Genomic DNA, 13,320 nt, shown 5'->3' with positions numbered 1-13,320 from the left:
CCAGATCCGTAGAGAGAAGTACTTCCATGTGGATCCTGGTTCTGTCCTTTATAGAGTAATGAGCGAGGGCGATGAGGGGACGTTTTCTATATTATTCATTTCCAAAATTAACTGAGCAAGTCCAGGTACTACAAGGTACTACAAGTTGGCAAAAATGAAGGAAACCAACAAAGCATGAAAATAAAATAAAAATGGAACAGAAGTTATAGAGAGCCTTAGAGATTAAAAAGTCCTGGTGGCATGACATCTCATCTGTTAAGACCAAATATTCTCCCCCCCCCCCCCAAAGACATCAATGGTTTAATGAAGAGGAGGATCTTACACATCTGAAGCAAGGTCCTGGAGCAACACCCCACTGTCTGTGGCACACAGCAGACAGGACATGGTTGCCAAGATCTGGAGACTATTTTTGATAGACATTCCCAAATCATAATTATTCCTATAGAGTCTACCTAAAGGCTCTTATCTCATTTACATTTACTTAAAGTTTCATCATATCAAGTTATGTTCCTTGCTGACAAATCTGCAACAGATACAATCTATTTGGTCTCTAATAAACCTAGGTACAACAGAAGTATTATACTTAACATTGATGACTCTAAAGACATGTCTATATTAATCAAACCAACAAGCTTAAGCTACCTTCAGTACCAGATATTGATTCAGTACTGAACATTTCCCAGATCATGTGAACCTGAAATTCATTTTGGAGTTTCTTTTATATTTCTGAGAATTTATATGAGCATTTAATTTTTTTTAAAGCCAATTAAACAGAGCTCATCCACAAACCAATCTTGGCAATGAGAGACACTGCATATTTATAAGGTAGACATAGACATACATATTTCTATTTGGACACAGAAATCTCACAATCTTCCTGCTTGAGTTTAAAAGGCCTCCTTTTTTTCCCCATTCACTCTTAGGGATCAGGTGATTAAAGTTCGTGAGAGCCTCAGTTGATTATTTACATCTCAAAGGCAAGAGAAGAGAAATACCAATTCCTTCTAGAAAGCTAACTTCCTTTTAGGGCATATGCAAAAACCAGTTTTAGAATATCAAAAGAGTCGCATCTTGGACATTTTCAGGGATTTTTTTTTTTTTTTTTTTAGTTTCTAAATAGCCAATTCAGTTTTAAACAAATAACAGTAATAGACAATAATACTTATCATTCACTCAGATTCACTTTTCACTTGCCTCGCTTTCAGAGGAACGTGAATCACTGTTTGAGTTACTAAGGACCCCCTTATGAGGGTCAAAACCAGGAAGGGAGAAAAGGATTTGGACTCAGACATTTACACACACACCCAAGATAAAAGCCAAACCAACTCAAAAAGGCTCACTTTGATACAAAAGCAGAGCCATTTTAGGGGCCAGTGTTCTCAAGAGGTGCAGTAGGTACATCCCCTTTGTTGGGCCAGGCAGCACTGCAGGTGGGCATTACCCAAGAGATCAGGGAAAGAAAGCACTTTGCCTTCACTGATGGCCCCATAAAGTGCTGCCAGGGGTCTGGGTGGCTGGTCACAGAGGCCATCTTTGCAATGTCCTGGCCAGTTAAACATAACGTCTTCCCTGATGCCTGGGCACCTAACCTTCACCTCCGCTGTTAGCTCAGTGTCTGTGACCTTTCTTAATATAAAAAGTAACGGCCAGCCCATAGTTTTGTGGCCACCACTGCCTTATTAAGACCGAACATTCTTTCTTCACAAAACTACTTACCTACAGGAACCCAAGGACACCCTCCTTTCATTCTACCCTCTGGAATAACTACCTACACCAGAAAAAAGAGCCTTACCATGAGGCCTGCTTCCTAGATGAAGAGTCTGTCTTTCCCTGGAGATACTTCCCTACGCCAGGAGGCTTTAGTCTTCTCATACCAGCCACAGCTCTAGAGTACCTCCTCCCCACTGGTGATCTTCCTCAGGATCCAACTGACCAGACTACCTTCTAAATTTCAAAGGATTCTAGCTAACAACAGTCAAGCCCAAGACTGTAAACCTCCTAGACACCAGCTCATGGTTGCATATTCCTATTTCTCAGTTTTATTTGTTGGTCCAATTTTTAAGGATCCAACTTTCAGCATGATTTACCCAAAACTAATGTGGTCAGGCTCTATAGGAATAGTACTGCCAGCATCCTAGGTTTATTATTATATAGTTTGTCCTTGTGCTTTGCTTTTATGTAGTATTACATTTTACTATGTAATAGTAATGTAATTGTAATAGTAATACAATATTAGTATTACAATTCTAAGTAATTTTATATGGATTTTCTCATTTCATTAAGAAACATTTATCTTCCACAATGGTTCAAAGGTGTCATTGCTCCTTTACTAACCTTTCTAAAACCCCAGAGTTGACGGATTAAGGTACAACAGAAACCCTGTGAACAAGTCTTTAGAAGATGAAGGCCCACTGACTACTTCAAGAGGACCAGGAATAGAGGAGGCAGTAGAACTGACAGAAGCAGCATCAACATGTAATGGCCAAACGGTTAGGCTCTGATGGAGCTTTGCCTGTTGACACCTGTTTGACTCACTTCACGTGGACTCTCAAACTTAGTCTCCCACCTGTATCCCTCAACCTAAGCCCTCAGATCACTGGGTCCTATTCTTAAGTACCCCTGCTATTTATATTTCCTTGCATTTCTCTAATATTCTCCAAATTTCTTTATTCCTATGCAAACAAAGAGAGATATATTTACCTCTATCTAAATTGAGGTCCAAATTGGGCACCACACATAAGTGATATTTCTTCCAGTCAATGAAATAAGAGGTATCTTTGAAGATAGCAGCAGTTGGCTTCTCCTGGCTTGGCAATATCAGAGGCAGACCTAAAGGTCCATATAGAAATATGTATAGTTGTTAAAGAAAACTGCAAAATTTTAGTTTTTTATGATTATGTATTCATTTGCATAAAACAAACAGAACACTGACCTGGTTCACACTCTCAGAAATAAACTAGTATGCAAGGCGATTATATATTAAGCCTTTTCCACATGGGGGATAGGTGTGAGGCACTAGAGATAGATCCACTAGACTCCGCAAGAGTTTATTCTGGGTTTAATGAGTGTGAGCTGCAAGTATAGTACTGGGACAATTTGTTTATTTATTGATTCTACTCACTCTATTATAGGTTTGAATGGTGTCACAGGCTAAACACTATATTAAGTTCTAGGGATACAAAGATGAATATACAGATTTAATACCTACTTTCAAGTTATCATATTTATAGTATGGGAGACAGTTACACATAAAAACCAGTAAGCTGTAATATGATATGATACATGTTAGAATAAAAGTATATCAAAGGAGTATTTTCCAGTAACTATCTGAGTATATTCAGATTGAGAAGGAAATGCTTCACCTTCTCCAATCTGTTCTCTAACCAAGACTAAGGAAGGTAGGCGCCTGAAGTGGTTTCCTTCTCTTGACTTCCCATTCCCACTTTCACCTTCCCTTTAACCCAAGATTTCTCAACCCTGGCATTTTGACACTCTGGGCCAGACAACTCTTTATCGTGGGGCCTGTCCTGAGCATTGTAGGATGTTTAGCAGCATCCCTGGCTTCTACCCACTAGATGCCAGAATCCCCTCGCCTTCCAGTCATGAGAATCAAAGTGTCTCCAGACTTTGCCAAATGTCCTCTGATGGCAAAATGACCCAGTTGAGAACCACTGCTTAAACTTTTCTGTCCCCTGAACCAAGGCTAATGAGATCAGAATATACATGTTCCTTTATCTTTCTTTGTTTTCATCCTCTTTTTAATACAAGGATTAATAAACACAAGGCATTAAGTGTGAAGTTTAAAATCCTTACCCAGTAGACACTGGGACGGAAAGCCACAACAGAACAAAGGGAGGCAGTGCCTATAAATGAAGTCTCCAACACAAATCCAAGAAGGCAGTAACATGTAAGCTAAGGCCAACATATTCACTGTTGAGAGCCAGGGGAGCTGTAAGGTGCTGCACACTCAGCATAAGAGTGGGGTATCTGAAGAGTCAAAACATGTGAATTCTTTTAATTGGGTGGTTTAAACTATTTAGATTTAATATGAATACTGTTTTGGTTGGGTTTAAATCTATCATCTTGTTACCTGTTTTCCATTTGTTCCTTGTATTCTATTTCTTTTTTCTTCTTTTCTATTTTTGGATTCTATTTTGGATTGGGTATTTTTTATAATTCCATTTTATCCCCACTTTTGACTTGCTTACAGTATCATTATTCTGTCAGCCATCCATGGAAATCTTTTTTAAAAGTTTTATTGAGACTTAATTTACATATCATACAATTTCCCATTTAAAGTATACTGGTTTTAGTATATTCAAAAAGTCATCCAACTGTCACCATCATCAATTTTAGGGCATTTTAATCACCCCAAATAGAATCATTCCCCACCTATTTTCTGTCTCTATAGATTTGCCTATTCTGGATATAGAATTCTTGACATCAACTTTAGCCCTATTGTCTCCCTACTTCAGCAATGAATTGGTTACCTCATTATGTTGATTCCTTCCAGTGATAAGTCTCTCCTTTCCACGCTCACCACACTTTTAAACTCACGCATTCATTTTCTCTTGCCCAGTTCACTTACCTATTTACTGAATGATTACTGCCTTCTCTCTCCCACCCATCCTGCACAGTGCTGCTAGAGATTCCTAAAACATTCAATGGTTTCCCATTATACAGAGAATAAAGTCCACAATCCTTAGTGTGGCACTCAAGATCCACCATATTCAACTAGAAACTACTTTTCCAGCCTCACCTCTCTCTCATGCATCATTCAGAATATGAAAAGAGTGTGGCATATGCATCATATTTTATAGTTTTCAGTTTCTTGGAAGAATTCTCAAGCTTAGCTTTCATACTGGGTTTTTGTCTTTATATAGATCATACTGGCTTCTAGACACAGAGTTTATATGCTACAAGCTTTTATGGAATTGAAATACAAAAAATTCATTTTCAAAGACAATGGATTTGAACATTTTGATGGACTCTGTCATCAAAAGGATATGGAAACTGAAGAAATCCTATTCAGCTGGTTGGAAAAGACCTTTGGGCAAGGACAGAGAGCAGCAGCTGGAGTCAGTATCAGCTCTCCCAACAAGCCCATTCCCACCACATCATCAGGGATGAACAGTACTACTGGATGTCCCAGCACAGGATGGATTCTGCTGCAGAGTAATTCAGTTGTACCAAATTTTGGTGCCCTGTCAAAAAACAGGTAAGACAAATTTAGCTTTTTTCCCTCTTCAGAAATTATTTTAAAGAGAATTCAAAATTCTTTTTATAACCTCTAGCATATGCATAACCATATAATGTACCATATAAATTTTGTTGGAATAAGTAACTTGTGTCCCACTCAGGAAATCACAAGGAATGGAAAAAGGAGACAAATTAGCATTTCAGGAATTATAGCATGACTCCTGCTTTTGCTGCCAGTAATGGCAGTTTTATAGTCTCAAAAGTATATTTCTTCCATTAAAATTACTCTATGGTTCTGAGCAGAAGTTTCCAACATCATTCAGATCAGCATGGTGAGGGTGATGGTCGGGGTTCCCTGAATCACAAACAGCCTAAACCGGTCTCATGATAGTTAGATGTCTGCTCTTATACATGCTATACCTTCCCCTGAAGAAGTCTGAGTTACTATTTGACAGGAGTAATGAGGGAAAAATGGGACATTTTCTCTCCTAGAAAGAATCTAGTGAAATTTCGTATTTGCCTACTTTCCAACAGCTCTCTTCTAAACAGAAAAGAAATATTAATGAACCTTTCCCCCTCTCTCTAAACTAATCAGATCACCCAGGGAAATATGTCTGCAAACATTGGCTTAGAGGCTTAAACTCTTTCAGTAAATCTATGATAGCGTAGCTGTCTACCTGCAGGGAATGTATGATGCTAGAAGATTACTGAAGAAAATAAGGGGGGGGTTGTTTCCTACAGATATTAAAGTATAAAATATATTAGAATCTGAGATGTAATTTTGGGCAAGAGTAAGAAAACAGACTGAAAAACCACAGGTAGTCTCTTCAAGCCTTAAGATCCTGTGACTACCAACGTTGATTCAGGACATAAAAATGAAGGCAGAAACTATTGAAAAAGAATAAATTAGTTGGACTTAAACACAAGTTAGGCTTTTTCTTGCTATAATTCATGTTCACTTTGGATTCTGTGGTAGTTGGGTAGCACAGGAAGGCAAGGCACACGGTTCTACTCCATTTGTTTTTTCACCTTCTCCATGGATTTTTTTTTTTTTTTTTTTTTTTTTTGTAGTCTGGAGAAGGTGGAGGTGGGAAGAGAGATGATTTCCAAACCTCTGCAAAATGCTAACACACAAACAATAATAAAAAAGATTCCCTTCGTGTTCATAGTATCTCTCTAGCCAAGAGTTCTATTAACCTTTTAAAATCATTCCTCTCTTGGCATGTCTAAATGGGATTGGAATTAGCAGCGTTTGTTTTGTTTCATTTACAGAAGAAATTAAGACATGGAGAGGAGAAGGAACATGTCCTCAGGTCAATTAGAATATATGCAAGGAGTATCTGTTTTTAATACAGATAGCTTAAAATTTTTACTTTCACTTTTCTTACAAAGAATCTTATACCTGGCACTAAGAATTGACAAGTGAGACCATTTTCAACTTCTGCCCACATTCATACTCATAACAGGAGAGTAAAACATGGAGAGGGACAACAATGCTTCCCCCTTCACCTCACATAATGCTGATAGTTTACGACAAGAGCAATTCCATTCGACAGGTTCAAAGTAGGTTCGTTCTCTGCCCTGCAAAGCAAAGAAAAGCTAGCCATATCTCAAAGATTCTAAAACCAGTCTCAGAGGGGAGAGGGCATAGCTCAGTGGTAAAGTGCATGCTTAGCATATATAAGGTCCTGGGTTCAAACCCCAGTGCCTTCATTTAAGACCAACCAACCAACAAACCAACCTAATTACCTGCTCCCCCTTCAAACAAGAGTCTAAAAACAAAAAATCAATCTCTGCCTGATACAAATTTTGGCCCATAGGTACCAACCCCAGAGATTTTACTAGAATATAGTAACCAGTTAACCAAGGAGAAAATGGCAATTTTTAAGTTCACTCATTCTAGTAAAAGGGAAAGATATGAAAGGTTTAGATTAATTTATCTACTCATTAAAAACTAATATAGAATAAGAAAATGTGGAGGTGTCTCAGAAAATTAGTTTCAAAGCAACTTTGAGTCAGGAAATCAAACTGTGAACCTACTGAAAATAGGCTAATAATGACTGAGGAAAAACTGTACAGCCATTGCATAAACTTAAGCCATGGATTAAGGACTTACTCAAAGATCTCCATGGAGAAGATTCCATTCACCTTTACACTGAAATTAAATCTAATCTGCAAAATAAATGGGGTGTGAGATTTAACAGAACAGGGATTAAAAACTTCCATATCAATTCCTAAAGGAGAAGGTATTTTTTATATCACCCTTTTTTCATTGCACTTTCCCCAAACATAATTAACACTTGTCTGTGTTCAAATTCTGCATCTGAAATATACTGAGTGCTACACTACAATTCCAAGTAGTCACAAATTATCAGGAGATACTACCGTTTTGTCCTCTGCTGTTCTCCTAATGTATCTCTTCTCCTCCTTAAACAAACTACCAGTTTCTCTCTCTGTTCTTTCCATTGTTTTCATATGTGGAATAGTCTGTGCTTTTTAGTTTGCTTTTTCTTCCCCTATCTCCATCTGACTCAAGTCCTCTCTCCCATTTACTTCACTGTTCTAATTATTTTCTACCGTCAACCTATATTTTTCTTCCTATATAATATAAAAGGTAACAAGGGACTCTAAAGCCAGGCTGCCTCATTTCAAATCCTGGCTCTGCAAGTTATTTACCATCTGTACCATGGTTTCCTCGGCTATAAAAGGGGGATGATGGTGATAAAATCTACTTCACAGGGCGTGTTGGGAGGGTTGAATGAGTGAGTATGTGGAGAGCACTTAGAACAGAGTGACTGGCAAACAATAAGTACTGAATCCTGTTTAAAACAGAAAAAGGAGACTTTCAAGAAAAAAGGGTAAAGTTATATAGCATACTTAATTGTGAGTAACTTTATGAACATATCTACCTATAGATAATAGTAAAAATTTGGGGGAGGGTATAGCTCAGTGGTAGAGTGCATGCTTAGCATGGACAAGATCCTGGGTTCAATCCCCAGTACCTCCATTAAAAAAAACATAAATAAAAATAAACCTAATTGCCCCCCCCCCAAAAAAGCACACACACACACAAAATCTTAAAAAAATTTTTTTTAGCTCCCCAGAGTTCGAAGTACTTTATCGAATTTTCCTTACTGGCTCTTTCAGTCACTTTAGAAAAGGAGATAATCAGCAAGGTTTATTATCCAGGTTTAAAAGAAAAATGAAGCACAGAGGAGGGAAACAAGTGATTCAAAGTGATACAATAAAACAGTAAGGTAGTGAAAATAAGAGCCCAAAAGAATGTTTTCTCTATATCCAAGGGTTCTCAACTATGTCACATGACCAACATCAGACCTGCCTTAAGGATACAGAAACCAAATCAATTCAGTATTAAAACTTGTAAATGTCATTAAAAGAAAAAGAACCAATCAGATCCTTCCATGTCCTACAGAGTAGAGGTCTCTTAAAAACATATGACTTAAACAAGAGAATCATTGTGCAAAAGAACATCTTACCTTAGGGAGCACTATGATGATTTTGTGTAAAAAATTCTTTATAATCAGACTATCTGTCATCAAAGTTTTGGGCTTTTCATCAACCTGTAATAATATAACAGAAACATCCACCACACATGCACAAACCCAAGAGCACAGATGAATTAAATTATGGTATTTCTTCTTATAAAAGTTAATTACATCTCAGAAGGTTTTTCAGACATCCAAGGTGAAAAATCTTTGTGTCTGAGACCTGGACATAAAAGAGAATCTAACAGCCATCACTTCTTGGGTTAAAGTACCTATTTCATGGAACTTCAGGGGACACATATAAACATCAGAGTAAAACGCACAATCTCAAAACCACCGTTTGGAATAAATTTAAAAGGAATTTAGATTGGAGCTGAGAAGAGTAACCCTACCTTAACCCTACCATCCTAATGTGGGTCAATTTGCATTAAGAGTCTGAGTGGAGTTAAAGGAGTAGACACTAAAAGGAACCTATTTTTAAATCTTAACCTGTTCACCTAAAATTTTGTTTTTAAAGAAAAGCTGTAAAGCAGAAAGCTCAGAAGACCTGTGTTCTAATACTGGCTCTGTAAAAATTACTTAAGTAACCATGAAAAAAAAAATCACTTAATTGCTCTGGACTTTATTTCCTAACCTCCAAAGCAGGGATAAAACTTACCCTCTCTACCTCACGAAACTATTTTAAGAACCAAATAATAATCTGAAAATATATATTATACATGATAACAATAATAGATACCACTTGATGAATGCCTAGTATGTGGCAAGCAACGTGTAGGTGCGGTACATACGTTACCCCAATCCTGGAGGCAGGTATTACTATCTCCTCTTTGTAGATTAAAAAAAAATGAGGCTCAGAGAAGTTAAGCAACTTGCCTAAGGTCACTCAGATGTTCAGTGACAGAGCCAGAATTTGACCCTACATCTATCTAACACCAACTATCCAAGCTCTTTCCAATATACCCTTATATTTCTCTACAAATCTAAGATTTATCACTTAATGAGGTCCTTCTCCATTCCAGGAATCATGCTAAAATATTTTACTTATATCACTTCATTTATCCCTCACAAAAACAATATTAAATACATATAACCTACATTTTATGGGGAAAAAAATGAGTCTCAAAGAGATTAAACAACTTTGCCAAGGTCTGGCTGATATGGCTCCAAAGCTTTAGTGTTAATCATTTTCCTGTTCTGATTCACTATATTTAATATAGTGTCCCTAAAACCAAAGTTAGAAGGAGTCTCCTAAAAAAATGGGTAAGTCCAGGAGAATAAGAAGAAGAAACAGAGTCAGAAATCAGTAAGTTCTTATTAGTAGCTCAGAGAATACAGAGCCATGTATTAGGCGTATATTAAAGGAGAAAAATGGTCCCAGATCTCAAAATCTCTAAACACAATACAAAAGAAACATGTAAATATCTAATAAATATAGTATTATAATACATTTTAGAAGTACATTGAAAAAGAGATCAAGAACTGTGCAGTGGGTGGGGATAATTAGAAAAACTATTACAAAAACACTTACATTCCTTTGATAACTATGTAAGTTTAAAAAGCTAAAGCTCTAAATTGTTCTTAGAAACAATGAACAGTTCATCTATGGAAATTTAAAAAAATATGTGCAGTATAGTGTATGTATTTATTTACATACAATACATTGTATATGTGCAAACTGTAACGATTCTACCTAATAAAACTGAAAAATGAAAAAAAAGAAATAAACCTTTGTTTTCCTAAAAAGAATATTTGAAAGTATTAGAAAAATGGATGGGGACTGTTAGAAAATTCTGGAAACAAATCTAGGATTAGTCATACATGCAAATAGCAGCAATTAAATAGTAACTGCAGCATATATACCATAGTCATATCTTTCTTTTACAATTTTTTATTATAAAATGTTCAAATAACAGAAAAGCAATGGTCTCTTAAAAGCATTTTCTATACTTAACACTTCCAAAACAACTTCCTGGAACAGTTTCAAACTTCTGTAACCTTAGTGATTACAGGCTGTATCATAGAAAGGGCTTAATTATATCCAGCAGTAAGGCAACCAAATAAGTGAAAGTTCCTTGAACAGCTACTGGAGAGGGTCTACAATTAACAATGGTGGGGGCTACCATTTACTGAACGCCTGCTACATGCCAAGCGGTTTATACACATGTAGGAAATACCCCCATTTATTGATAAGGATAATGACTACATAAGCTAATTAATTTGTCCAAGGTCACACATAGCTAATTAAGTGGCAGAACTGGGATTCAAACCTAGATCTTACTAACTCCAAAGCCCACATTTCACTGTGCATTGCTCCCTCTCCAAGAATGTTCATTTTCTGTACATCTAGCTATATGAATCAGATATTACGTAATCTGTCATTTTTTATGAAGCCTGACAAGACAATGCTTACGCATGACTACTGAATATGTATATGTAGTTATTCACTGATAAAGCACTTAATGTGGTTTATTATGTATTTGGGCCTACAGAGAAAAATAAAACAATCTCTGAATTTGAGAGTTTACACTTAAGCAGAAGAGAAAGACAAATAAATAATTTATATGACAATGTGAAAAACTTTATGACTTAAATATATGAAAGATGCTAAAGAAATACACAAGAAGGATTGGCCCCTAATCCAGGGTGGGAAGATAAAGTGACAAAATATCAGGTCAACAGAGGATAGCTGACACAGAGCAAATAGCTCCTTTGAAGATCTACTCATAAAATAAAAAATGAGAATTTTTTTAAAAGGAAGGCACCATTTGCTCCAGGGCAGGAAAAGCATTTTGAGCCTTTTAAGTAAATTTCAAAACACTCTTGAGTTAAAAATATTGTTACTATAATAACCTTGGCTTTTTAAAGCCAAGTAAAAGAGGGTTTTAAAATATTCCCATTGCTTTAAAATGTACTATTAGCTCAACAATGTTTTTTGTAAGTGAGTATGTTAGTTTACATTTTGGGTTCTTCAGTAAATTTTAGGTAAGATTCTCTCTTACCCTTCAGAGTGACGACTTCCTAGAACAAAGAAAATCTCTCTCTGTGAGTCCAGGGATAGGAACTACTTTTATTTATAACAATGGGCTTCAAAGTTTCAAATGTAGCATTATTTTGGGAAACCACATTAACAGAACATCCTTTCTTTGCATATTTCCTTAATTAACAAATAATATTCTTTCTGTTGGGTAAAACTGCAATAGACTTTGAAACGAAAAAAAAAATCTACTCATAAATTACTGAGACATACACACACGTACTACACAGTCTTTTACAGCCTTTTACAGTTGGGTGTTAGAAACCCAATATCCCAGGACTGACATACCTACAGAAGCAGTTAATTTACTTACGTGTTGTTAGGAAAAAATAAATGCTGCCAGCCCTGGGCAGCGGGAGCCATTATTGAATCATGTTTCAGCCTTTACCTTTAAATACAAGCCTAATTATATGATAGAATTTGGGAGCTGTCTTATATTTTCAAACGTGAACTTACGTGGTTACGGGCTCTACATGACTTTCTAAGAGAAAGTCAGTGTCTCTGTCTCTGTCTCTTTACTTAGATAAGTATATAGATAGTAGATAATAAAGAAATACAGAGATAGATAGGTATAAATACATAGATATGTTTGTATGTATATATGTGTATCTCTACCCATTTTATCATTTCGTATCATGGCAACAATAAATATAAAAATGGATAAAGCTGCCAAGAAGGTCTTGTTTTTGGAAGGACACATTAACCAGCCTAATGGACCCCCAAGATGCAGGTCTGACTGAACATAAACATAAAACCCAGCATCTCTCTTGAAGCTTTCCTCAGTCCTCCCTGGAATCAGCTCTCTTCACATGCCCAAAGCAGCGGATCATTTATTACAGCTTTTTCATGGATGTCTCCATTCACTAGCCTTTACTATAAATCTCACTACTTGATCCTTCTCCCCAGTTGAGGTATATGTATATGATGAAATCTTTCACAATCTCCCCTTTTTCTCTTCTCATTCTCTTCATTCAAATATCTTTTAAATAGCTTCACAGTACCACAGACAGTGAGATGTAATAGAACAAATACTCTCAGGAAATCCTTGTTCTTCTGAGGTTATACTGCTCTTTTATCTCTCCTCACCCATCACCAACTGATTACTGGGCACTAAGCTCACAGTTTTCCTCTGTGCCCTAGGTCCTACCATCATCTTGGCTGACTTCCACATCCAAGTAGCTGACAAGTCTAAGTAACAACTTAGTCTCACATTTCTCTGACCTCCTCAACTCCAATAACCTTGACCTCCACTCATTTCCAGCCACCTATTTCCATGGCCACAGCTTGGAACTGTACCATCCTGGAAACCTTAAACTGAAATGTTCCACTCCTATGTAAAAAGATGCACACCAAGATGTTAATAGTGGCTATCTTAATTAGTCAAATTATCTGTGCTCTAAATGCACACTTTAATTTTCCTGAGGGAAACACTGCTTTTGCGGTAAGAAAAACAAAAAACAAAACAAAAAAGAGAGAGAAATGTTATCACTCTGATGACAACTTTCTATTCTTTCAAGTCTCTGAACCCCATATACCCAGAAAATCTGCTGTTCGGTTTAAGACTCTAGACTTTGACCC

General features: G+C 36.6%; 1 protein-coding gene across 10 annotated transcripts in view; it reads right to left on the bottom strand.

The window, feature by feature from the left end:
* C10H11orf80 (chromosome 10 C11orf80 homolog) overlaps positions 1–13,320 on the bottom strand; it is a 65,298-nt gene that overhangs the window by 17,445 nt on the left and 34,533 nt on the right. For 8 of the 10 annotated variants that reach the window (XM_032489939.1, XM_032489929.1, XM_032489934.1 and 5 more), the window contains 5 exons: positions 8,697–8,780; positions 7,316–7,371; positions 6,709–6,780; positions 5,009–5,204; positions 2,701–2,851 (listed from right to left, as the gene is read on the bottom strand). In XM_032489939.1, coding sequence (XP_032345830.1) covers positions 2,701–2,851; positions 5,009–5,204; positions 6,709–6,780; positions 7,316–7,371; positions 8,697–8,780 — 559 coding nt within the window. The remainder of the gene's footprint in view (positions 1–2,700; positions 2,852–5,008; positions 5,205–6,708; positions 6,781–7,315; positions 7,372–8,696; positions 8,781–13,320) is intronic. The other 2 variants (XM_032489932.1, XM_032489933.1) reach the window with 1 other exon arrangement.

The sequence above is a fragment of the Camelus ferus genome, chromosome 10 (genome assembly GCF_009834535.1).
Source record: "Camelus ferus isolate YT-003-E chromosome 10, BCGSAC_Cfer_1.0, whole genome shotgun sequence".
NCBI classification, from domain to species: Eukaryota; Metazoa; Chordata; class Mammalia; order Artiodactyla; family Camelidae; genus Camelus; species Camelus ferus.
This window is presented reverse-complemented; position numbering and strand designations above follow the sequence as displayed.